At 39.0% G+C, this 25,858-nt stretch overlaps 2 protein-coding genes across 3 annotated transcripts in view; one reads left to right on the top strand and one right to left on the bottom strand.

Moving 5' to 3' along the window:
• Nucleotides 1-25,858, top strand: part of LOC134227385 (uncharacterized) — a 174,700-nt gene that overhangs the window by 66,186 nt on the left and 82,656 nt on the right. The window lies entirely within an intron of this gene.
• On the bottom strand, nucleotides 784-24,254 carry LOC134219334 (uncharacterized). The gene is made up of 4 exons (XM_062698052.1): nucleotides 23,536-24,254; nucleotides 22,531-23,224; nucleotides 1,494-2,326; nucleotides 784-1,066 (listed from the first exon to the last, which is right to left on the bottom strand). Exons 1-4 carry the CDS (start codon nucleotides 24,139-24,141, stop codon nucleotides 1,052-1,054), a joined length of 2,148 nt encoding a protein of 715 aa, XP_062554036.1. The 5' UTR covers nucleotides 24,142-24,254; the 3' UTR covers nucleotides 784-1,051.

Genomic DNA, 25,858 nt, shown 5'->3' with positions numbered 1-25,858 from the left:
AAGTCTTAGTTTTACTGTTTTCTGTATTAAGATAATGTAAAATTGTTGTTGGGGACAAATCGTACCGCCAAGCGGCTTCCCAGATAAACAATTTGTTTTTAACTTCTACCGCTGCCTTCATCAAAGTTTTCTTTGAAAAATTAGAATACATGCGACTTCCTTCAGGTTTCTTGTAGTTTCGCGGCTAGTAAAGGAGTTCTGTAACATAAAATTAATGCTAGTTTGAAAAAAAAAATTGTTTAAAAACTGAAGTTTTTGATAAATAAAACTATCGTGTATCAGCTGTTACAAGTCACCCCGCAGGGGACAAATTTCGAAAAAGTTGATATTTCAAAAACAAACAATTCTATTTTTTTATAGTTTTTGCTGAATTACATACCTTATTAGGTACTGCAACTGGAGAGGGGATCGATTTTGGTGAAATTATTTTCAGTTTGCACGAACTTACGATCTACGACGTTCAACTTTCAATTAACGAAAATGTTTCACAAAATAATACAAAAAAACAACAGTGAGTAATATTTTCACCTAAATACCAACTAGGCACAACAAATACAATGTAACCTAGGGATGCGCGACGACAAGGTCGATGTTTGGGCATATTTTTATTGTAAAAAACCAAAACTTGTGGCAAACCCAAGTGTTGCAAGTCACCCCGTTTGACGGTACTAACTACTTGTTGAATAACCTATGTAAGGGGTTCATCGGATGACAAGAAATAAAATCAGATTTTCCGGTACATATACGAAACTGCAACTTGTGCTAGCGCTGAAAACAGTATTATCGATTTCAATATTTTTTATTCCTAAAACATAGTAAAACAAATCAACTTAATGAGAAAAGAAAGTAATGAATATTGAAGAAAATAAATTAAGGAGAGAGTATTTTTATCTAACATTTGATTTTTTAATCGATATTGAATGACTTCATTTAATACTTGAATAGTGTAGCTACTGTAATCCTTCAAAACAAAAAAGTAATTGTATGATCGAAACAGCTCCCCCATCTCGGCCACTGCAATGTTAATATTAGGTAACAGTTTTGCAGTTTGTTACTTACGTTGCTTCTGTAAAGAGTAAAACAACATCATTTGGTGGTTCTACTACGTGAGGGGAAGAACTATTTGAAAATGAAAATGACATTAGGTCGAGGATGCCGTTGAGCCGAACCGTGAACTTGCTTTTGAAAATTAAAATGAAATAAAATGATAACCCGACAGAAATCTTCTAGCACTAGGTACCAGTTGAAAATAAAGACACCATTATTGAAGATATGTGTAAAATACACCACAATCCACGTCAATAGACTATAAAAGTAATTATGTAATGGGTGGTAAAACAAAACTATAAGTAGGACTTATCTTCGAAAAAAGTGAAGTTATTCATCATTCGTGTTCACAATGCGGAGCATTCGGCTTCTTAACCATATTCATCGGTCATCATTCTAATATAGAGCTCGAGAATCGTTATCATATTACATTGGTCTCAACTTACCGAACGCTTCATCTCCTGGCAGTAGTGCTTTCGCGGCGTTTCGTAGAACTTTTTCTTGCAGTAGTTACACACGGTGGGCGTCTTGTGAATCTTCTGATGGACGTCCAGATGCTCCTGGCTGCGGAATGTCTTCTTGCATACCTCACACAGCAGCAGGTTATCGATGCTGAAAGCGGACGGCAGTATCTCGATGCTCAACCGCATCGAGGACCTTGGAATGGGCGGTCGCTTTGGCTTAGATTCTGCCGAGGTCTTTTGTTTGGGCCCGGTTATTGGTGGGTCCTGTTTTTCCGTAGATTTCGCACCGGTTTCGGTGGCAGGCTTGAGCAAGCTTTTGCCTCTATTTGACGATCGTTTGCTAACGTTGTCGGGGGTTTGTTTCTGGGTGGTGGGAGTGTTATCAAACAGCATGGCGTCGGCACAGTTCTGGCCGTGCAACATCAACAAGTGGGAGGAGAAAAAAACCTTGCAGCAGAAGGGACACTGTATTGACTCGGTGTTGCCCGGGAGCTTCGGTTTGGGGATATCTTCAGTTTCGGATTCGGGAGCAGTGGCGGTGCCAGTGCTAGATCCGTTGGTTCCTTCCTCATCTTCGGAGGAATCTAAAATTTCGATCGTTTCTAACGGCTGACCTGAGATCCGTTTCTGATTGGGTTGCATTTGAACTCGATAGTGCGTGACAAGCGAACGTTTCTTAAACGGGTATCTACCGGCTGTCGGCAGTGCTTGGTTGGAGGGTGGAATCGAAGCCACGAGAGTAGCGCGTGGAGTCGTCGAACGGATGGGAGCAGATGATTCATTATCATGCTTACTATCGGCGTTGTTATTGGCATCTAGAAACGAAAATGAATCGTATATTAATCATCAAAATATGTTTTTGGCATGTAAATTGTTTTGAATCAAAGTACTGCGAACTACGACTGAAAAATTTAAACAAGATATTTTCTGCACAAGATATAAGTATCGTAATGAACGATAAAGGGAATTTAGATTGGATTCAAATTAATTATTTGAAAAAGCGAAATAATGATGATCAGTATCTTTGCATACTTCAACAATTCACTTAACTATATTCAAATAATTCATTCCATTGACTGACTTTCATGAAAAGTACCTGCCCTCATCCGCCGTCTTATAACTGTTTCAATGCCGATTCTCTGAATGTTGGATACTCTTCAACTCCCTGCTCAATCAATGCAATGCAATCAAATTTGAAGTATGAGTGATGATTCCATCCTCGCCCTTAAACCAAGATGCAGAATCAACTCCTCCACAACACTACTCTAATGCACTTGTTCTCGACTGCCACCCTCCATTAACATCTTTGTTTAGTATTTGTTTATTTAGATATTGTCAAATTCACTGGATGAATGAGATGCATTTTGAACATGGGAATGCGTGTTCGTGTTCACAACATTCTGAATACTGCTCACTGTTCAAGAGCTATTCAAGAGCCTGACCCAACATAGCAACTCGTATCTTAGGATAACGAATTCAAGCGGTATGCTACAAAGTTTTTGCTTAGTAAGGAAATACATGGCACGTTGTATCTTACGGATAGAAATCATGTATTTATAATATACTAGTCGACCCGGCAGACGTTGTCCTGCATAGTAGGCGAGAATGTGCGTTCCAAACTGCCCATATAAAGTTCGCATAGAAATCACAATTTTAGTTTTCACTATTTGCTCAACTTTACTCGTAATTTTCGCTTTAGGAAATATCATATAAACCCGTCGGAAACTATAACGAATGTTTCTGCTGAAGAAATGAAAAAAATCCATCCAGCCGTTTTCGAGTTATGCGGATACGAACACAGACCATTTCATTTTTATATATAAGAGAAGAAAGAAGACAAGAATAAGAAGAAGAAAGAAGATTCGTATGTTTTTGCATATTTCTAGATTGCTTTGAGAATAGGTCGTATGTGCAAAAGAGAGGCTCTCTTCGTTCACGCTCTCTTTCGCTTGTACATAAGCTAGTTTTGCATATTTTGCCACATTTTCACTTCAGAACACTAGACAAATCTATAATCTTTAGATATCTGCCAAGAAATCTGAAGTAAACTTTATTATAGATCTGTAATAATCGAAAGAGAATGGAGGCAAAGAGAGACTCTCTTTTGCACATACGACCTATTCTCAAAGCACTCTAGATTTGATATTTCCAAATCTAGATATCCTTAGTTTTTGTAGTAAACATCGAAGCAACCTTTGTGAATAGTCTGTAGAAATAATCGTGCCATGAAGATTATGGGCCCAGCCTTAGACCTAGCCTACCCGAAGTTTCAAGAACTTAAGATGTATTGAGCAGGGAACGGTTTACATGTCTCTTTTGGATATCCGACGATCGAGCGGCAGGTCGGACGTAAAAATTGGCATACGTGGAAATTTACGTTATGTACGTATTCAGAAGTTGAAGATCTTTGGGAAACCGTGGAACCGAGCCCGGACGAACAGAAAATTTTCCATCTGTAAACAAGAACAAAGACCGGAAAACTCGTTGAAGAATTATTCTTGGCCTGGATCCAACACTCTACGTACATGTTCAAGAAACGAAAACGGCCAATGAAGCTTGGAAAAAGTTTTTGAAGACAGCGGCCTCGCGCGAAAATGGGGACTACTCCATAAGTTAATAACAACCAATTTGGAAAGTTGTGGTTCGATGGAAGCCTATGTGACGAGGATGGTTAGTACAGCTCACCAGCTAAACGGAGTCGGTTTGAAGATTGATGACGACTGGCTAGGAATGCTGGTAATTATGGCACAGGCACTCGTAAATTGTGCACTTCGTGGCCATGTAGTGTTAGTGTCAACCAGCATTAAATTAATATGGTAATACCACATTAGCACCTAATTACAAAGGTTCTATTATTTTCTTAGTTGTAAATTCGGCTTTCTGTTCGATCTTATTCAGACTATTTCAATGAAAACCTACTTGAGTTACTGTAACTGTGACTGTTTTTCCGGTTTTTCAAATTATCGCAAAATTATATAAAGATTGAGGAAAGACACAATCGATGTTTTTCACTTAGAGAACTTAGGAATGAAGTAAGTAAAGCAGTGTATAACCTCATCATAGTTATTGGTATCGCTTTTCGCTTTTCTAAAAAAAACACAAAGTTAGAGCATTCGTAATTTAATCAGCTTTACATTTTAAATTTCCAGAATTTTTTTTTAATCAGCTTTCTATCCATCAAAATAAAATTTTGAATTTAATATTAAAAAGTTTGAATGTTCCCATTAAATATTAGTATATTGGACTTTTTAAAGTTTTCGAACTTATTTCTTATTCAACACGTAATATGTTAAGGTGATTAAACAACAAAGCCGAAAATCGGCCATCGTGGAAAGCACGATCTGAAAGAGCTAGAACACGCATATTTGGGAAAAATGGTAGGTTATTTGCTTATTTTTGCTGAACAATCGTTTTTAGTTTCAGCACAATGTTCGAATTGTTATTGTAGATATGGATTTTTGGAAATGGAAGTGGAAAAAACATGTGGTGAAATTGATATTCAGCACGGGATTAGTTGTATTATCACCTAAAAACAATATGTTAGAGTATATCTTTCACCACCATAATCTTCAATTATATAAGGATTTTTGTATACACTATGCCCAAGATGAATACACCACTAGGTGTTCCAATCTGCCAAATTCACGATTGGCTTAGATTTTAGTATGGGAGAGCCAGCCGGTTTGTTTTCATTTTGCACTGAAAATAAACTTTTCACCCCTGCCGTCTTCTCTTCCACAAACTTGGCAGGTTGGAGCACCTACTACTATATTCATCTTGACTATGCCCAGGGTATCGAGAATGTTTCCCACCCTAAAACATCCTAGACCGGATCGAGAAACGAACTCGCCATAGCCGGATTGGCAATCCTACGCCTTTGCTCGCAAGGCTACTGGCAGGGTTTGAATTCGAAGGAAAATGAGAAAATCTCACACTTATCATGTCTGTATACACTCTCGATAGGTAGCATACCGTGAGAGACGTTTTTCGTTTGGTGTTACGATAATGAACTGATTCGGGGGGCTACAACCCATGATAAATTTCTTTCAATAAGCTCCAATTGCGGGGGGCACCGGTTCTGCTGATGCATTTCAACTTGTTTTACACAGCTGTGCGAAAAAAATATGGTCCCCAACATGAAATGAGCGAGAACAAAGCGTTTTATCAAACTCCATCTGTGGGGGCCGCTTACCCGAATCAGTTTTTTTCAACTTGTATGCAAGTGCGATAGTTTTGTTTTCATGGTTCGAAGAGGTTTTTGCTTTTATCGTTATTCATTATCTATTGAGATCGATTCCTGCAAACCTTGGCTACTGGAGACCCCCGAAATATTAAAGACAAAATCGCAAAGTATCAAACAATTCCCTTGTCATAAGACGTCATAAGTTCGTACACTTGATCGTAACTTTAACAGAGACTCGTGCTTGACTCGACTTACAAGACATTGACGACGGCCTTACTATTGAGGTCGAAATGCGTATACAGGGCTGGTAGCTATGAATGCCGATAGTGACCCATATTAATGACTTTAGTGACGATGAATAGTGACTTTAGTGATCAGCGATGACGAAAAAGTAACCAAAAGAAATCAAGAAAAGGCAAAAACAACAAAAGCATGAGGATTACTGCTACTGACCACGCCCATCTTCATCGTAAAGAGGGGAGAGTATGGAAGCAAGAGGTCAGTGACTGCGACACTCTCATAAGTACCACGGAGTTGGATATTAAGGTCTGAGGGAAGGGTTTTCCGTTAAAAAAGCACGTGGTAGCACTCTCTGAGAGAGAAAATTGCCCAGTTCAGCCCGCCAGAATGACGCTGTCAGTGTCGCCATAATTATTTCATCATTATGCAGTTTACAATTGCTTTAGAAGTTGCCGTAAACGGAGAACAAAAGGAATTGGCAACAATGGCCAAGAAATTTATGGCCCTTTTCACGAGACGTTTAAAAACAGCTGATTTCATTGTCAATTGACAGTTCTTCTATGAAAGTGACAGCTTCGGACTTGCAGGCCTGTTCAGCGGTTGTAAACAAGTGCAGTCTCGGCAGTGTCACATGAAAAGGCCTATCGCTCATGCAGTGGTTCGGCGAGAGAACAGCAGCAGCGCCGACCAATCACGCAATGAGGAAATCAAAATAAACAAACTCCAGCTGGTTTTGGAAAATGAAAACATGAGCCGTTTCTAGAACAACATTAGACAATATCGTGAGAGGATTTCTGTACAAGGTTTCCACACAAGCTTTGAAAAGTATATGGTTGATAACAGTGGTGCTGGTGATAGTAAGACAAATAAGACAAATAAGACAAATAAGTCAAATAAGACAAATAAGACAAGAAGACAAGTAAGACAAGAAGACAAGTAAGACAAGTGAGACAAGTAAGACAAATAAGACAAATAAGACAAATAAGACAAGTAAGACAAATAAGACAAATAAGACAAATAAGACAAATAAGACTTCCGGAGGAATTCCCGGGGGAACTTTTGGAGGAATTCCAGTAGGAACTTTCGGAGGAATTACTGAAGGAACTTGTGGAGGCCAATATTTCCGGGGAGGAATTCCCGGGGACTCTTCCAAAGGAATTCCCGGGGGAACTTCCGGTGGCATTCCCGGGGGAACTTCTGGAGGAATTCCCGGGGGAGCTTCTGGAGGAATTCCAGTAGGAACTTTTGGAGGAATTACTGAAGAAATTTCCGGCGGAATTGCTGAAGGAACTTCCGGAAAATTTCCCGACGGAACTTCCGACGGAATTCGCGAAGGAACTTCCGGAGGAATTCCCGGAAGAATTTCCGGAGGAATTGGTGAAGGAACTTCCGGAGGAATTCCCGAAGGAACTTCCGGGGGAATTCCCGAAGGATTCCTGGAGGAACTTCCGGAGGAATTCCGGTAGGAACTTCCGGAGGAATTACTGGAGGAACTTCCGGAGGAATTACTGGAGGAACTTCCTTTGGAATACCTGAAGGAACTTCAGAAGGAATTCCTGGAGAAACTTCTGAAGGAATACCTGGAGGAACTTCCGGAGGAATTCCCGGAGGAACTTCCGGAGGAATTCCCGGAGGAACTTCTGGAGAAATATCTGGAGGGATTTCCGTAAGGATTTGTCTCGTTTGTCTACTTTGTCCTATTTGTATTATTTGCTTTATTTTGCTTATTTGTTTTCAACTGTTTAACTCATCTCATTCCTATGTATATTTGATTTCAATTTATATGTTTGGTATCCTCGTGTTCACAAATAGGAATACGCTTTTTTCTAGTGTCACGCTAGATACAAATTTGACGGACTTTCTACCGCTCTCATCGCTCCTTTCCTGCCGTTCGTCACAAGAAAATATGCTGTTGGCTGCTCTCCCGAAATGATAACTTTTGTATGGAATTTAAAAAACTTGGTTGAAGTAAAAAGAGCTTCCTTCAGAATTTATTGCGGTGACATATACTTTTTATTACATCAAAATGATCGTTGTAAAAATTCAAAACTTTTGTCGGTTGGGTTTTGTGAAATTCGGTTCCTTTGTGCCTCAAATCATCGGAGAGAAGTACTGAGAAGCGAAAATTTCAGTTCAACAAAAGTTCAGTATTTAGAGCTTAATTCAAATTTGGGAAATTGTAGGTCCATGAAATTTTGTAGGAACATTCCTTGATAAATTTCAAAGAGATTGTCAGTTGGGATAAGCGAAATTCGTTCCCAATTCCGAGTTATAGACATTTCAGTACGAAAATAGCGCTCTACCGCGAGTGAGCTTCCCTCAGACCTTAAGAATGGTACTCGTTGGATCAGCCAGAAACTAGCAATGTGACCGTGGTGGTACCTCATATTAAGTACCACGAGGAGGTATCCACCAGGCGTCAAGGGAACGGATAGTAAATTACAAGTTGTGTCACAAAATAATGTTGATAATTACAACAACATGTTTTTTACAATGTTATGAAAACTCATATGTGGATATGTACGTTATGTGGAAGATATTGATTTGGAAAATGTATTGGAGGTAACCGCAGGGTGTCTACTCATCTGTAAAAACAAAATTACCCGATTTTTCCAGGTTTTTTTCCAGGTGTTTTACATTAATTTCCAGGCAAAAAAAGTGCCATATATAGATTTTAGCAGCAAAATGATCAATACAAACAAGTAAATATTGCGAAAAACAATTTAAAAAAATTGATTTTGGTTGCCTTACAAAAACTTAAGGTCACTCCTGACGGAATCCAAGATTAAAAGTGCTCACGTTTTCGGGGGCACACCACTCGATTCAGAGGCGGCGCACAACTGTCATTTTTGTTGATTTGGCTTTGCTGCGTCGCAGCATGCGTGAAGTAATAAAAATGACAGTTGTGCGTTGCTTCCGTATCGAGTGGTGTGCCCCCGAAAACGCGAGCCCTTTTAATCTTGGATTCCGTCAGGAGTGACCTTAAGGAATTCTCCCAGGAATTCCTTCGCAAGTTCATCCAGAAATTACTTCAGCCATTCAATCACAAATTCCTTCAGGAATCGCATCGGAAATTCCTCCAGGATTCCTTTGAAAATTTCTCCATAGATTCCATCGGAAAATCCTCCGGAAATTATTACAGAAATTCCTTCAAAGAGGGAACTTTAAGAATTGCTTCAGAATTTCCCTTAGAACTTCCTCCAGGATTTCATTTGAAAATGTCTTTGCAAAACTTTAGAAAACATCTCAAGGAATGGTTACGGAAATTGCTTTAGAGATGCGTTTGGCGATTCCAATACGATATTTTCCCCTTGTCATAAGACGAGTTTATACAATCCCATTGAATTCCGCCACTTAATTGTATCTTGACAGATACGTATTTCGACCTCAACAGCAGGCCTGGTAGCGATGAATGCCATTCAAAATAGTGACTTAGTGACCAACAATGACTAAAAAAGTGACCAAATAGTGACTTTCAGTTGCAGGAAAAGTGACCAAATAGTGACTTTTGTATGAAGTTTATAACCAGATAGCAAGCTACAAGTTGCATTAGCATTGCTACGGTGTAATTCGTAGACTAAAAACTATGTTGTGATCCTCATGTTTATCCTTAATCCTTATCTAGAACGTTATATTATAGGATACGTCTATTTTCACGGTAACCAGGAAAAGGATGGAACTTAGCAAGAGGCCAGCGACTTAGCAATCACGGAGTTGGATATTGGGAAAGGTATTTGTTGGTTCAGCCAGAGGCTAGCAATGTAACCATGATAAATCATATTAATTAGTCACACTACAAAAATGTATATACCCGGCATCATAGGTAGTGAGTACAAGTTTAAAATTTAAGAAACGATTTGAAGCAAGTTCTACAGCATTGTGGTAATGATGTTTTCCGTGAAACTGTAAAACAATGGTAAGGAATGATCTAATGGGGTCGTACACATATTACGTAAGCAACTTTTCGATCCCCCCACCCCCCATGTTAAATTTTTTTTCATACAAATGATTTTAAAATACGATTTTTTCAGCAACAGGTAGATTTTTCCAATAACAAGAGTTAAAAGTAGGTGAAGAAGTTGACAATGTACTACGCGTCTCCATGCATGGCCTATACTAGAATGCTGATTTGACGAAGCGAGTCTGCCAGCTAAAAGGTGTTTTGCCTCAAACAACCAAATATCACAATTTTTTGAAATGTGTATATAATCTGCTTCCATACGTTAAAGCGACGTATGTAATAGTGAGACTTCAAAAATTGAAATTTTGACATACGTCGATTCGTAAAAAGATTGAGTGAAGGAATTTTAAGATCTAAAATCAGTTTAATCGATGCGTATTATATAAAGTCGCGTGTGATTGTCATGTTGTATTAAAAACCTCGTTTTGTTTACTTCTGTTACATACGTCCTTATGAAAAAGTATGCTTGAAATGATTGTTCACTATCTTAGTCACAGGAAGATATTTACGCTTATCTGTAGCAGGTTTCTATAATACTCAATTATGTACTCTGTACTGGAAGTCTGCAACAATTCGCATTTTAATAAATTCCATTCGTGAAGAGCAAGACCATAGTTGACCTGAATCGAAAGTAACCTGACGATTTTCACAATACACCCCTGGAAATAATTATAACACATTCGCTGATTTTCATACAAAATGATCATACTTGAGGATCAAAGTCACGATTTCTAGCAATTGAGGACATTTTTGGCATCCCAGCCTAAAATAACCTTATTTTTTAATTATGGATTGTTTTTTGTATGGATGTTTATTAAAAAGGCACGTTTGATAAAATATAGTTGCAAACTGTAATATTAGAAATCATTATAAAGCCACTCCACTTGTATGGAGCCTCATATAGAAGAGGTGGCTTTACAATTATTTCCAACTAAAACGTTCAGGAAACATGCATTAGCATTAGCATTGAGCAATTCGCACAAATTCGTAGGTGGTAGGGGGACAAGGGGCAATATGGACACCCTAAGGTTTTAATCAATTTTAGGTGATTTAAATTGAATATAATTCGGATTTCTAGCAATTACATGATACTATTACTCGTTAACTACCAGTTCTGTTTTGAATCGTATTGAAAATAAGGCAATTTCAATCAAATAGGACGATTTTGTAATAGTTAATTTTTCACTACTCTCGGGAAGGTAGCGGGGTAGATTGGACACCCCCATGGGGCAGTATGGACACTAGGGTGGCTCAAATTAGTATGGGAAAAACTTTTTTCAATTTTTTTGATGGGCCACCCTTTTATTCGATTCTATTTGATGCCCTGATGCTCTGGACAAAATTTCAGCCAAATCGGCCAACGTTTGGGGGGTGCTAAAGTCGTTGGAAGTTTATATGCAAAAATGTATGCAGAAACATCAAAAAACAGTGAATTGCAGTTGGACGGCACAACTTACCATGAAGAACTATAATACTCATTCAGATCTTGAAGAATTTAATACAGAACATTATGCAGAAAACCGCGAGAAGATTAGAGTTTGCCCGGCTAAGTTATTAGCATTTCTATGATGTGGGGTTTGAGCAAATTTCGTTTCTTTTACCTTTGAAAAGAAATAAATTCACTCCTACAACACTCCAGTAAAATGCTAATATCTTTGCCTAATAAACTCTAATCTTCTCGCGGTTTTCAGCATAACATTCTGTATTTAATTCTACAAGAACTGAATGAGTATCATGGTTCTTGATCGTAAATTGTGCCGTCCAACTGCAATTCACTGTTTTAGGATGTTTCTGCATACATTTTTCCATATAAACTTCCAACGAGTTTAGCACCGCCCAAACGTTGACCGATTTGGCTGAAATTTTGTCCAGAGCATCAGGGCATCAAATAGAACCGAATAAGAGAGCGGCCCATCAAAAAATTTGAAAAAGTGTTTTTTGAGCCACCCTAATGGACACCCTTATAAAATATGAAGAAAATTATCTTACTTGTGATTATATGCCATTGTAACCTATTTTATGGATCATCCAACATAAATATTACCCAATTGTTCATCTTCCTGTCATGATTTTGTATGAGACACCTGAAATTGTGTTGGATCATCAGCATCCGAAAATCTATTTCCCTCTTCTTAAGCGAGGTCATATATGGTCGTTTTCTATATTAATTCCATGACGAATAGAAGAAGATTGATTACGTAACGCAAAAATATGCCTCTTTCAGCCGGCCTCATACATGTATGTCGAACTTTTTGTATGAAGCATATGATTGTTTTTATATGGATCCTCACACTTATTGCAAGACCCCTTATCAATCGTCTCTACTCTAAGCATTGCATAATCTATGCATACTCTTATTCACTCTACTGGCATCGCCAATCCTTCCAATGGGTTGTACCGATCAACTTGCCAACGAGATTTCCAAATCTATATTTACAAAACACTTACTTTTTGTGTCGCACTTTCAGCGACTTTTATGGTATACGTATGCTTCTATAGTATATATGTCATGTACTGGAACTTTTATAGCGATATTATTTCCGCACCATAATAACACGAAAATAACACGATATGAAAGCCAAGTTTGATGAGTTTGAGGTTATGTTTTTAATTTTTAAGGTGTCAGTTCTACCCCCATATAGAGTGTTCAGTTTGCCCCAACAGGTGAACAAATTTAAAAACTGTTGGAAATTTTGTAAAAATCAAGGAAACTTGTCACAAATGCATGACAGAGCACTGTAAATAACAGAACTTTGCTATGGGATGACCAATAATTGAGAAATCATCTTCTGTGGTAAAGTAAAGCTTATTTTAAGGGACGTGAAACTTATAATTTTTAATAATTTGGAAGACATTCTAACTTTTTTGCGCTAAGAAAATAAAACAATGGCTTCTACGCTATAAATTAGTTGTTTATGAAAGGATTATAGAGTTCGCTGCATTGAAAGTAGAAAAATGATTGAATTAACAAGAATATTGGGGGTGTCCAATCTGCCCCGGGTGTTCATAATGCCCCCTGGTCCCCTACAAGCCAAGACTATTGTATGAGAGTAGCACCACTTTCATCCGTTACCACAGATATTGATTTCTCCAATAGTCGAGATCTGTCCTGGCCACGTCCTTGCGAATGCTGAGGAAGGGGAAGGATGGTTAGTTGGACACCTACTTAAGAAAGATGCAGAGAACTCTACGACCTCTCATAGATGCCACGGGAGTTTTTGGGATTGTGTGGAAGGTTATAACAGTAGGAATCGTTTTGGTAGAACGTGAAACACAGAAAGAACTAAGATAGAAATACAAAGTAGGAAAGGGACGAGCCTGGAATTGGACCCTCGACCTCCTGCTTATAAGGCAGAAGCTATAGCCACTAGACCACCGAGCTCGTCCACTAAAACGTTCAGGAAACATGCATACAAAACACAATCGTAATTTGGGATACCAAAAAAAGTCCTCAATCTGATCACTCGAGATTGTGATCCTCAAACATGATCATTTTGTATAAAAATTTATCTTTGATTCGGTTGATAATAAAAGTAGGTACAAATGATTTTTATTTTGAACTTTTTTTTTCAACAGGTGGTGCAAAAATAGTGACTTTTTAGTGACTAGACTCAAAATAGTGACCAAGTCACTAAAAAGTGACTCGCTACCAGGCCTGCAACAGTAAGGCCGTCTTCAGTGTCTTGTACTTGACTCGACTTGGTCGACTTGGTAAGTAGAGTCTAGTACAAGACACTGAAGACGGCCTTACTGTTGAGGTCGAAATACGTATTTGTCAAAATCAGGGTTGTTAACGTTAATCAACGATCAACGCCGTTGACGTTGATTTTCTTTTGGTTCAACGTCAACGCCGTTGCGTTGAATTACTTGGATTATAACGTTAACGTTAACGGGTTGCGTTGAATTAACGTCAATGGGCAGCGATAATCTACTCGTTAACTTTTTCTTCGTCTGCCATCAGATCCTGTGTTATAAACAATCAAATCGTTTCTAGGTGAATGCGGTTTCCATGGGTGTTACATGGATTTTTTCTTTAACAATCATAGTTCACCGCTATGAAAATCCATTGTCATTCTGTAAGTATTTTCAATTCAAGTCAGACCATGTTTTGGCAGAATGTGAAAATTATTGAAACTGATAAGATGGTGATCTGCACGTACTCAGCAGACTGTTCAAGATGTGTGAATCAAAAGCACAGGTTTGGCTGATGTTAGATGCTGCTTACATATGTATATGTTTATAAAGCAGATGTCATAAAATGGGAAATATGCTTCAATTCCAGCTGTCAAGGCAATGGTGCTCTCCTATTTTCACTAAGTTCTTGACTAACTATAAATTGAATTTAACTAACTATAATGAACACTTAAAGAACCAGAAGAAATGAAAAAAGCATTCAGCTCTGTGGCATATAATACGGAAAAAGTACATAAGTTTTTCTTTTCATTCATGCAAAATTCTAAATGAAAATTTTGTACGATCTCAAATTTGTTTCCACATGTATCTTTATATCAAAGGACCTTTACTAATATTGATCAACAAAAACTCTTTTGCCAATAAACTCGGCACCAACATTTCAAAAGGGCGTAACTGCTTTTGTAAACAAAAGCTTCTCACGTCGCTGGTGGGTTAATTTGAGCCCACCCACGCAATCCAATGCCACTGATGGAAGCATCGAATCCTCTTCTTTCATCTAATGGTGCTGGATTGCGTGGGTGAGCACAAATTAGCCCACCAGAGACGTAAGAAGCTCTTGTTTACAAAAGCAGTTTCGCCCTTTTGAAATGTTGATGCCGAACTGACAAAATCCGCCAAACTAATAGTTTGAAAATTGGGTTGTAACCGTTCATAAAGCTACTCATTAACGTAAAAATAACGCAACCGTTAACGTTAAATTAACGTAATGCGTTAACGTTATCGTTGATTAACGTTTTATCAACATTAACGGAAAAATCGTTAATCGTTGAAATCACCGTTAACGGATCAACGAAACGGCGTTATTCGTTGATTAACGTTAACAACCCTGGTCAGGAATTCCCTGATAATTCCAGGTTTTTTCCAGGTTTTCCCAGGTAGTAGACATCCTGTTCATTCTTCGCCACCACACACCGTCTTCTTGCACACCGCCAAAGATGGTCCTAAGCACCCGTCTCTCGAATACTCCGCGTGCTTGCAAGTCCTCCTCGAGCATTGTCCATGTTTTATGTCCGTAGAGGACAACCGGTCTTATACACACTTAAATCCAGAATTTCAGCTCGGTAATATTTTTTACAGATTTTACTCGGTAAAATTATTTTTTTACTGATAGATCAGTTAATTTTCCAGAGTTTACTGATATCTGTAATCATTTATACCGATGTCTCAGCAAATCTAATTTATATACTGAACATCGGTAATGAAAATTACCGAGCAATTCGGTAATCCAAATCAGTCAACACTTGTCAAAAACAAAATACCGACCACTCAGTAAAAATTATGTGTTTTACTGAGCTTACGGTAGCATATTTACTGAGGTCTCGGTTCCCAATGGGGATTACGTGACGCTCAATATGGCGCCATACTTAAAGTTCTCCGAACTATAATATTTCTTCGAGATAATCTGTGGCTTGATTCGAGTGCCAGATCGAGTGAAAAAATGTAAGTATCTTTAATGTGAACAATATACTAGTGAAGTTTTTAAAAATATCATTTGTAAAATAGTTTTTATTTGAATTTTCAGCACAATAGAGAAAATGGCGTTTTTAACACCCGTTCATGCCATTGTCAGTACGATTGAAAAAAATGCAAGACTGTTCCAGACATTGCGCAGAGAATTTTTAACGAAATTCCAGACCTACAAAGAGCTGTTGAAGACAACATTAGTGGAATGCGGTAGATTTGCGATAGGGGTAGCAGCTTGCAAAAGGAGAAGAAGCCGTTAGAAAATTTTATGAGATAATTTACTTATCAAAGTGTGTGTATAATTATATTTCATCTAATTTTGAATAAATACAAAAATAATAATGGGTAAAACTTTTCATCATGTTTTATTTAATATTGAGAAATTTGTTGGTATTTTTTATTACCGAGCCCAGTTCTTTTTAATGAAGATTCGTCGGTACTTTTTTACCGAGTGCCCGGTAAAGATTACCGATATGCTCAGTAATATTTGACATTTTGCCTTCGAGCGCACAGAACCGAGCAGTCGGTAAAAGGGTGATGTTTTTACTGAGGTGACTACCGAGAGCTCAGCTGTTGAGAATTCGGTAATTCGTTTACCGAGCTCGTCGAAAAAAAATAAGTGTGTAAGCGTCTTGTACATGACACATTTGGTGAGGTGGCGAATCTTTTTTGACCGCAGTTTCTTCTGGAGCCCGTAGTAGGCCCGACTTCCACAGATGATGCGCCTTCGTATTTCGCGACTCAGACGAATTCCTCGACCACCTCGAAGGTATCCCCGTCTATCGTAACACTGCTTCCCAGGCGGGCCCTGTCGCGCTCGGTTCCGCCCACAAGCATGTACTTTGTCTTTGACGCATTCACCACCAGTCTAACTTTTGTTGCTTCACGTTCATGTTCACTTTATTTTCATGTTCGAACTGAATTTTAATGCGGTTTTCACGTTGAGGCATATGTGGAGCATTCTTCTAAATATCATATACCGCGACATGCCCTATTACCGTGGGGTTAGGGACGTGTCCACAAAAAAATCGCTATATAAAATTTAATTTGTAACAATTACCCTTGAAAACTATGTCGCTTTAATCAATATTAAATACATTTGAAGGGAAAAATATGTTTTGTACATCAACTCATGAAAAATGAAAATAGTGTTCGACATTTGACTTATGAATATGCCTAATACCGCGTAAATTTCGAAGAAGATTCCAAATACCGCGCAGAAAATTGCCTAATGCCACTGTGCCCTACCAAACAAGCTCAAATGATGAACTTAAAAGCAAGGATGTTATCGATCATTTAGTAATCTGCGTTCGATCATTTAGTAGTTTGTCTATAACTCACTCCAGAGGCTGAATTCCAAAATGTATTGTATGGTGGACTACTAGTGCGAAGGTTTTTCTATATATCTGCCTAATATATCGATGTTTAAATTCCACCATTGAAGGAGTTACAGTGCTAGTAGCAGTAACTTATACTAAATGATAGCAAAATTCCAATCATTCAGTATAAGCTACTGCTACTAGTTCTATAGCTCTATTATCAGTAAAATTCAAACATCGAATTGTTAGGCAGAGTCGTAGATAAGTCTTTGAATTAGAAGTCCACCATACTACACATTTTGAAATCTAGCCTCTAGAATGTGTTATTGACAAACTACTAAATGATCGAACGCAGATTACTAAATGATCGATAACATCCCTGCAAGTTTAATTCTCCAAATGAGACAGAGCCTTAAAAGCACATTTTTACAATAAAATATGTAAATAAAGCCTGTCCATGGTAAATTTCGGACACCCATCGTCCAACGCGATTTTTAAACATTTTTATCAACCACTGAGACGATCTACATAACAGCTCAATCTCGTCGCATTACTGCTGCTTCCATGCCGTCTTAGCTCTCATCCAAATTGATAAATGGCGACAAATCAATTGTACATTATCTAACTGTTTGAAATTTAACGTGAACAGGCTTTAATTGTTAGTTAGTGTTAGTTAGTTAGTTGTTAGTTAGTTAGTTAGCAACTTCTCAATATTGACGGGTTAAAAGCGTTTATTAATTTTTCAAATAATTTACTTCACATTTATTTAGATTTTAGATAGGTGATATCCAGTGTCTAAGTAGATTTGAAGTCAATGGGCGGATTTGCATTGAGATGAAAAATACTCTACCTACATTTCTAAATGAAACTGTACAGGAAAAATATTTACGTAAATAGTCTGTAGTAAATATCACTCAAATGATATCGTATGAGCTGAACGACACAATAAAGACGTTTTGTGTGTTCATTAGATATATATCATCTTCCAGTTCTCCAACAGAAGTTTCTCTTTGGTGAAGTACTGGATAATACGTATCGCAATATGTAATTCATCTGAATGATGCTCCCCTAGTTATCCTAGATATCAGTAGATATCCCCTAGTTATAGTAGATATCAAACATGAATGTTTCAATACCTATACGATATTGTCTAGTGGTCTATGTATCCAATGTGATGGTTACGTTTTATTTTTCCGAGTATAAACTTCACGGTATAGCCTCCTTCCCCTCGGATATGTTACCTTGCCGCGGTGGGTCGGCTTACGCCATTAGCACTGAGTTGGCAACCAAAGACATATCCTGTCGTGGTGGTATCACATGTTGACTATTTTTGTTTTGTGTCGCGTTACATATCTGGTATTGACGCACTAATTTACGGCATTTGCATGTGATCCAACGGATCTCGTGTCTTGGAGCCTTGATGTGATGTGATGTGAGTTCTTTTCTGAAGCTTTAGTTTGCCACCGAAAAGTGAATCCAATAGCTGACTTTGATTAGAACTTAATAGATAATCATCGTAATTAATCCACGATAAAGCTACTTGTTAGAACAGTTAATAGGCAACCTTGACAAAAAATATAATGGAACAAACTAAGTTCTTTAACAGTTTCCACTTTTACATGATACAACTTACATTGAGTTAGTAGTGTCGACACAGCTTAAAAACATTGACGAAACAATGACTTAGGTAAACAAAGTGATTTGACGAACGCATAACCTACACTCAGAGCAAACAAAGTCAATTGATTTTCATTCTGCGTAAATAAAAGTTAAAAAATAGAACACTAATACGCAATATTTTTTTTTATATGTTCAATGTGATCACAAAAAGCTAACACATTAAATAACTTATAATTGTACTATATAACTAAGTGGCCTTTCAAACCACATCAGATGCTTCCAAGGCAAAAAAAGACGACATTGCATTTTAAACGATGCTTTTAATAACTAAAAAAACGTTGTACTAGAAATCTTGAAATTATCATTTTAGCCTTTGATCATTGACTAGTTTGCATTCAATTACATTTTGCATTAATGTCGAGTCGATTCCAAATCCGAACCTCACTTCACCCCATCCTTATCCTACCCCATGGCGTTCAAGTGTTCTGCAAGGACTCTTCTGCCATTACCCTCTCTATTATCGGCTTTGGATTGACTTGCGCTCTCATTGCCCCACCAAACGCTGCAAAATGAAAATGAAATGAAAATGAGTATAAACTTCACGGTATAGCCTAGTCACGGTATTAGGCACTACTGGCGAAGAAGATGGCCTAATACCGCGACAATTGTTTTGATCAATAAAAGTGTAGAAACGAGAATTTTAAATACCATTTCAGTACCCCGATAATATTTTATAGCTGTACCATAGTCTATTATATATAGAGTTACGCAAAGAGTGAAGCCAAATCTACCTATTGAACTGTCAAACCGTTTACCTATCGAGCAAAGTAAACAAATGCTTGTTGGTAAGGCGGAAGTATTGTTATCGCCTGATGATTATTATGGCGAATTAAAACTCATGAATTGAAATGTATTAGATTTGTTCTAGAAACAGCTTCAAAAAACTTCAATACACCCCCCAATAAAGTTGCAACAAGAAACTCATGTGTTTGCACTCTGTAGGTGACTTTGGTTATCGAATTAAAAAGTTTTAGAAGTGATCACTCCCGTGAAGTCACTTGAAGGGTTGAACAAAAATGAAAGTTTTCAACATAATATCAAGAACATCATTCAGAATAAGAGTAAGAAGATCCTCTTTGCGCAACTCTATATAATAGACTCTGAGCTGTACAAATGGGCTCAATGAGATATTAGAAGTAAATATCATTTAAAAAAATTAATTTACAAGACTTGGACATATCATTATAATTTAAAGCGCTTTGCTAAGCGGATGAAAATTTTTGCTGGTCTAGCCATACATTTTCACAATTTATTTTTTAGCGCCTAATTTACGTCACAAATACTTATAATAATAATTTTCTAACATTTTCTGCTATATATTTGTGCATTTCACCAAACAATGTGATGTGTATGACAGACACAGGGCCTGTTGATTTAGGGGGGCCAGGGGTTCCATGGCCCCAGGCCCCCTAAATCTTATGTAGCAAAACCAACCTTTTTTATACATTTTGGGGCCCCCACATACTGTTGGCCCCGGGGCCCCCTTCAGGCTAAATCCGGCCCTGGACAGACAGTACCTCTGTATTCATTAATTTGGATAAAATCCACGGTATTAGGCAATGCGCGGAATAAGGGCAGGTCACGGTAACTTTTACATGATAAAACTTGTCAAAAATCTCAAAATGAGGGTGGCTCATATTGCTCCGTATGTTCATATTGCCCTACTGCCCCTACAGTCGCCTCATACCACATTTCGATATTGAAGGGACCATCGAGATAAAGAGAAATCGAGGAATGGAAGGAAAATTAAAATGGGTACTAGATTAAAAAAGCTCGTTGCTATGAAAAACGACAACAAGACAATAATGTCGTTACTTGTTGTTGGTGTATTTCTCGCTTAACTTTTCAAAAGGACCTAAGTAACATTTTTTTCATGAATTAATTTGAATAGCGCAAACAACAGAACAACATGGAAGCTATTGATTGCTGTATTCAAATTAATTCATGGAAGAAATGTTACTTAGGACCTTTTGAAAAGTTAAGCGAGATTTGTTATTGTCCAAAAATGGTCTAGTAGCCTAGAAATATGAATATATCGACATAGGGAGAAACCTGAGATGGAGAAACAGAGTCTATTAATAGAGTTACACAAAGAGTGAAGCCAAATCTACCTATTGAACTGTCAAACCGTCTACCTATCGAGCAAAGTAAACAAATGATTGTTGGAAAGGCGGAAGTATTGTTATCGCCTGATGATTATTATGGTGAATTAAAACTCATGAATTGAAATGTATTAGAATTGTTCTAGAAAAAGCTTCAAAAAATTTCAATACACCCCCCAATAAAGTTGCAACAAGAAACTCACGTGTTTGCACTCTGTAGGTGACTTTGGTTATCGAATTAAAAAGCTTCACAAGTGATCACTACCGTGAAGTCACTTGAAGGGTTGAACAAAAATGAAAGTTTTCAACATAATAACAAGAGCATCATTCAGAATAAGAGTAAGAAGATCCTCTTTGCGCAACTCTACACTGACAGATAAATCAATCCAAACTTTGAGTTCAATATACGCACTATTGAGAATATCGCACAAAAAATTTACCCAAATTTGGGTAGTTTTCCCTTTCTTTCCCATGATTGCTATCAAAACTAGAGCAAGATGCAAAAACCTCACCGAGGTTGCTCAGCCCAATAACCCAAATTTGAGTAAATTCAATATTCTCTATTTTGGGTTGATCAAGGTCCGCTTTGGATAAATTAAACTCAGCTTTGGGTAAATTGTTTACATACAATTAAAGGCAAACTACCAAGTGCCAGAAAAGTCATTTTACTCAAATTTGGGTTATTGGCCCAAACTACGGTTTTGAGTGCAAACAACCCACTTTTGGGTAGTTTTGGTTTTCAGTGTATATTATAGACTCTGGGGAGAAAGAATTCTGAACAAAATATGTAACAGTAAATCGAGGAGTGCAGAATTTATCGACTAGCATATTCCCGCTAGCAACCAGGAGGGTGAAACGCATGTCATCCGCGGTACAATGGCACTCTACAAAAGATATTTTAGTTACTAGATAAAGATTGTCGCTTCGGTTCCCTTTGTTCTGCTGTCCGAAACATGTGTGGTACATACCTGTCAAATCGTATGGATTTTCCTTCTTTGACATTTAGCTCCCCTATCCTCGCCAGCAAAAGATGTTCCGGACAGCGACGACAGCGACAATCTTTATCTAGTAACTAAAATATCTTTTCACTCTACCCAACATTGTTTTTGGTACTGCTGTTTTTGGTACCCAGTTTCTGGGTGGTATACCCGAATTCAGCTGCTCATTTTGGGTGATTGGTTCGTACGCAGCTAGTGCTAATTATCGGCAATTAACTTTTCCTGGCGAAAACTTGCAATTAGTTGATGTTTATCGAACCTTTTGTGTTTGTACGGCTTTATTATGTCGAAAAATAGCCCGTAGATACTTCCGTAGCTTTGTTATCATGAATTAAACGAGATTAAAACAAAAACATTGTACGCCATATTGAACGAATGGTGGGTAGGCGTATTAGTCTTCTCTTCAGTCCCCTGCTAGCAACATAACATAGAAATGGCCATTTGGATTTATTTTAGTACCTAACATCGCGAATAACAATAAGCTGCTGAGCGGCAGGAAGAACAGAATTGGTAACCTTGGACCATCGAACACTAGATTTTTTAAGAGCCCACCGCAGCTTCAAAGAACGGAATCTTGGTCACAAGTAGAAGCGGTTCACATGTCAATCACAAAAAAGAAGAAACCATCACCATAATGAAAATGTCCAAAACAATTTATATTCAACAACTACGTTTCGAACTATTCAATTCTACAAAGTCTAATGGAAAGTGTCTACTCATAAAAATGGGTATTCTGGATAGGTCACAATTCAATAAAAAATGAAATAGCTAAAATACAAGAAGCTACTTACAAAAGAGGACCCGGATCTACACCTGGTATTTCCTATCTACGATTGTTTCAATAATTTCACTAACCGTCACGGTTCTCGTGTACTCACCCTTGATTGTGACGGTGACAAAATCATTCGGAGGAGGGCGTTGCATAGTCTTTCGAACTACCGACAGATCACGATGTCCCGACCCGCCCATAGCGATCGGAAGAGGGATCACGTGGTCGGTGTTGGCTTTCTCTAGCTCCATATCGCACTGCGACAGGGACTGAAGATTCTGCTTTCGGGGTTGCTTGTTGGTGATCGCAGTTGGGACGATTACCGGAACTTCAATGGGTGTGGAATCGATCTCATCCGGGGGTTCTTGTTTGACCATCGCCATAGGAAAGGGGAAATCGATGGGTGTTGGTGGCGGCGGTGCAACCGGTTCCACGGGTGTAGAATTGACCACCGTTCTTCTGGGGTTCTTGGTGAAGACGCTCGAGGACGGTGAAATGTTCCGCGGAGTAACCGGAGAAAGCGGGGGAGGTTGACGAACCGGCGTGATGGTAACATTTCGGTTACCGCTGGTCAAGGATTCGATCTTACTGGCCATGGCAGGGCTCAAGTTCCTTAGTGGCGGCGATTGGAGGAGCTCTGCCACCCGTCGATGCTGAAGGGCGGTGTTTATCGGCGGCGCGGATTTGAGTTGATTTCCGATTCTTTGTCGGTGGTAATAGTTGGCCTTGAAGGAGATTCCGTTGCTGTCGGTCATTTCGACGCGTCGGAGACCTCTCTGAGAGTCACGCTGAATTATGTCCATCTGTGAAATGTGAATTGAATTAGCAAATAATCTTTGTAATGAATTTTGAATTGTTTTGGTTACGTTATCTTCCTTGACCTGAAAAATAGTTTATAACTACGTGGTGTTGAACTTAATCTGTAGATTAAAAAAACACAGAAATAAAAAAAAAAAAAAAAAAAAAAAAAAAAAAAAAGTTTATAACTACCAGGCTTACGTTATTACTAATAAATTACAAATTACGTTACGTTCCTTTTGCAACCTCCAGTGATAAAATTTGTTTTATTTTCATCGGTTTGGAATTAGATAATAGATTCGATAATTCAACTAACCTTTTGCTCATTTCTGGGTCCACCCGATCTCAATTGCACGTTCATATAATATGGATTCTCCGGAAGATCATTTCGGACCAACTCCTCCATTAATCGACTTTTCAGCAATGGAACAGGAGCTGCCGGTGGCGTTAACGCTTCCCGCGGGAACATCTTCTCCATCTCTGCGACCAGTTCCTTTTCATACTCGTCCAGCGAGAGACCCTTGGCGACGGGATACTGATTCGGAAGCGTCCTACCTACAGCCTCGATGTCATCGTCCATTCGGAAGACATCTTCCAGCACATCCTGCGGAATTCCATTCTCGGAAATGAACAGATCCTCCAGCGCCATTGCTGAGCCGCCGAAATCGGATTCCATTTCGTCGTACAGATCGCTACCCGGTTCGATGATCTGGAAGGGGCCCTCGAACAGTGGATAGGACAGATACTGCTGTTGCTCGTGCTGTGAGTGCAGGAGAAACGGGGAACACGCGTTTCCATTCATGGTGGTGGTTCTGTCACTGCTGAATTGGATATCACTCGCGATGGTGTAGTTCAGAATCTGCTGCGGAGGCGGTGCTGTCGGCCTAGGATCTGTCGGCAAGGTCGGCAACGATCGTTGCATTATTTGTGTACTGCACAGATTTGGTTACCAGGGCGACAAATATGCCGGAAGGAACCGGAAGATCAACTCGACTTCTGATGATGCTGATTAATATCTCTGGACCACTTTGCGATCTGGGCGTAGAATTATTTTCGAACAAATATTGTTTCTCCATTCGTAAATGTGATAATTTTCCTCCAAAACTATTTCCTTTATCTGATAGGGGAAAGATTTTCTGTGAAAGATACCGTTGTTTTCACATTAAATTGTTGATTTAACTTGAACAGGTTTCAAACGAACTTGTTACAAAACATGTACGACAAATGACAAAATGTTTCAGTTTTTCCGATTTTAGCATTTTCTTTGTTCGTTGTTTTGTTTTTCTTGACAACAGTGATGCCAGCTAGGTAGCCGGATAAAAGGATAAAGGGATAAAAGCTCCATTTGGCTTGGATAAAAGCACGGAAGGCAAGCTACACGCTCGTTTAACTAAACACAAATTTGGTAAGTTTCACTCAAAATAAGAAAAAACAAATTCTGACGGAATCCTTTCAAGATTCCGACGGGAATCCTTTCGATTCAGAGGAATCCTTTTGGATTCTGACGGAATCCCTCGATTCCGACGGAATTTCGACAGGAATCTCGATTCGAGAATCTTCGATTCCGACGGAACTTTTGATTGACGGAACGATTCGACGGGAATTCTTCATCGAAGGAATTTCGGGATTCCGACGGAATTCTTTCAGATTCCGACGGAATTTCGATTCGATCGACTCGTCGATTCCGATGGAATCCTGTCGGGATTCCGACGGGAATCCTTTCGGGATTCCGACGGAATCCTTTCGGGATCTTGACGGAACTGGATTCCGACGGGAATCCTTTCGGAGACGATTCCGAACTTTCGATTCCGACGGGAATCCTCGATCTGACGGAATCCTTCGGGATTCCGACGGATATCGGGAACTTCGATTCCGACGGGAATCCTTTCGATTCCGAGAACTTTCGATCTGACGGGAACTTCGATTCGACGGAACTTTCGGGATTCGACGAACTTTCGATTCCGACGGAATCCTTCGATTCCGACGGAACTTTCGATTCCGACGGAATCCTTCGATTCCGACGGGAATCTTTCGGGATTCCGACGGAATCTTTCGATTCCGACGGGAATCCTTTCGATTCCGACGGGAATCCTTTCGATTCCGAGGAATCCTTCACTGACGGGAATTCGACGACGGAATCCTTTCGACCGACGGGAATCCTTTCGATTCCGACGGACTTTCGATCCTGACGGAATCCTTCGATCGAGGAACTTCGTCTTGACGATCCTGAATCGATCCGGATTCCGACGGAACTTTCGGGATTCCGACGGAATCCTTTCGGATTCCGACGGGAATCCTTTCTGGATTCCGACGGATTCCGACGGAACTTTCGATTCCGACGATTCCGTTGAACTTCGATGACAACTTTCGGGATTCCGAGGAACTTTCGACGATTGATCTTCGATCCGACGGAACTTTCGATTCGACGGAATCCTTCGATTCCGACGGGAACTTTCGATTCCGATCGAACTTCGGGATTCCGACGGAATCCTTCGACTGACGGAACTCTTTCGATCCTGACGGAACTTTCTTCGATTCCGACGGAATCTTCTGGATTCCGATTGAACTTCAACCTGACGGGAACTTTCGGGATTCCACGGAACTTCGATTCCACGAATCCTTCGATCTGACGAATCTTT

The sequence above is a fragment of the Armigeres subalbatus genome, chromosome 3, assembly GCF_024139115.2.
Source record: "Armigeres subalbatus isolate Guangzhou_Male chromosome 3, GZ_Asu_2, whole genome shotgun sequence".
NCBI lineage: Eukaryota > Metazoa > Arthropoda > Insecta > Diptera > Culicidae > Armigeres > Armigeres subalbatus.
Note: the sequence above shows the minus strand (reverse complement) of the source record. Positions and strands in the feature narration are given on the sequence as shown.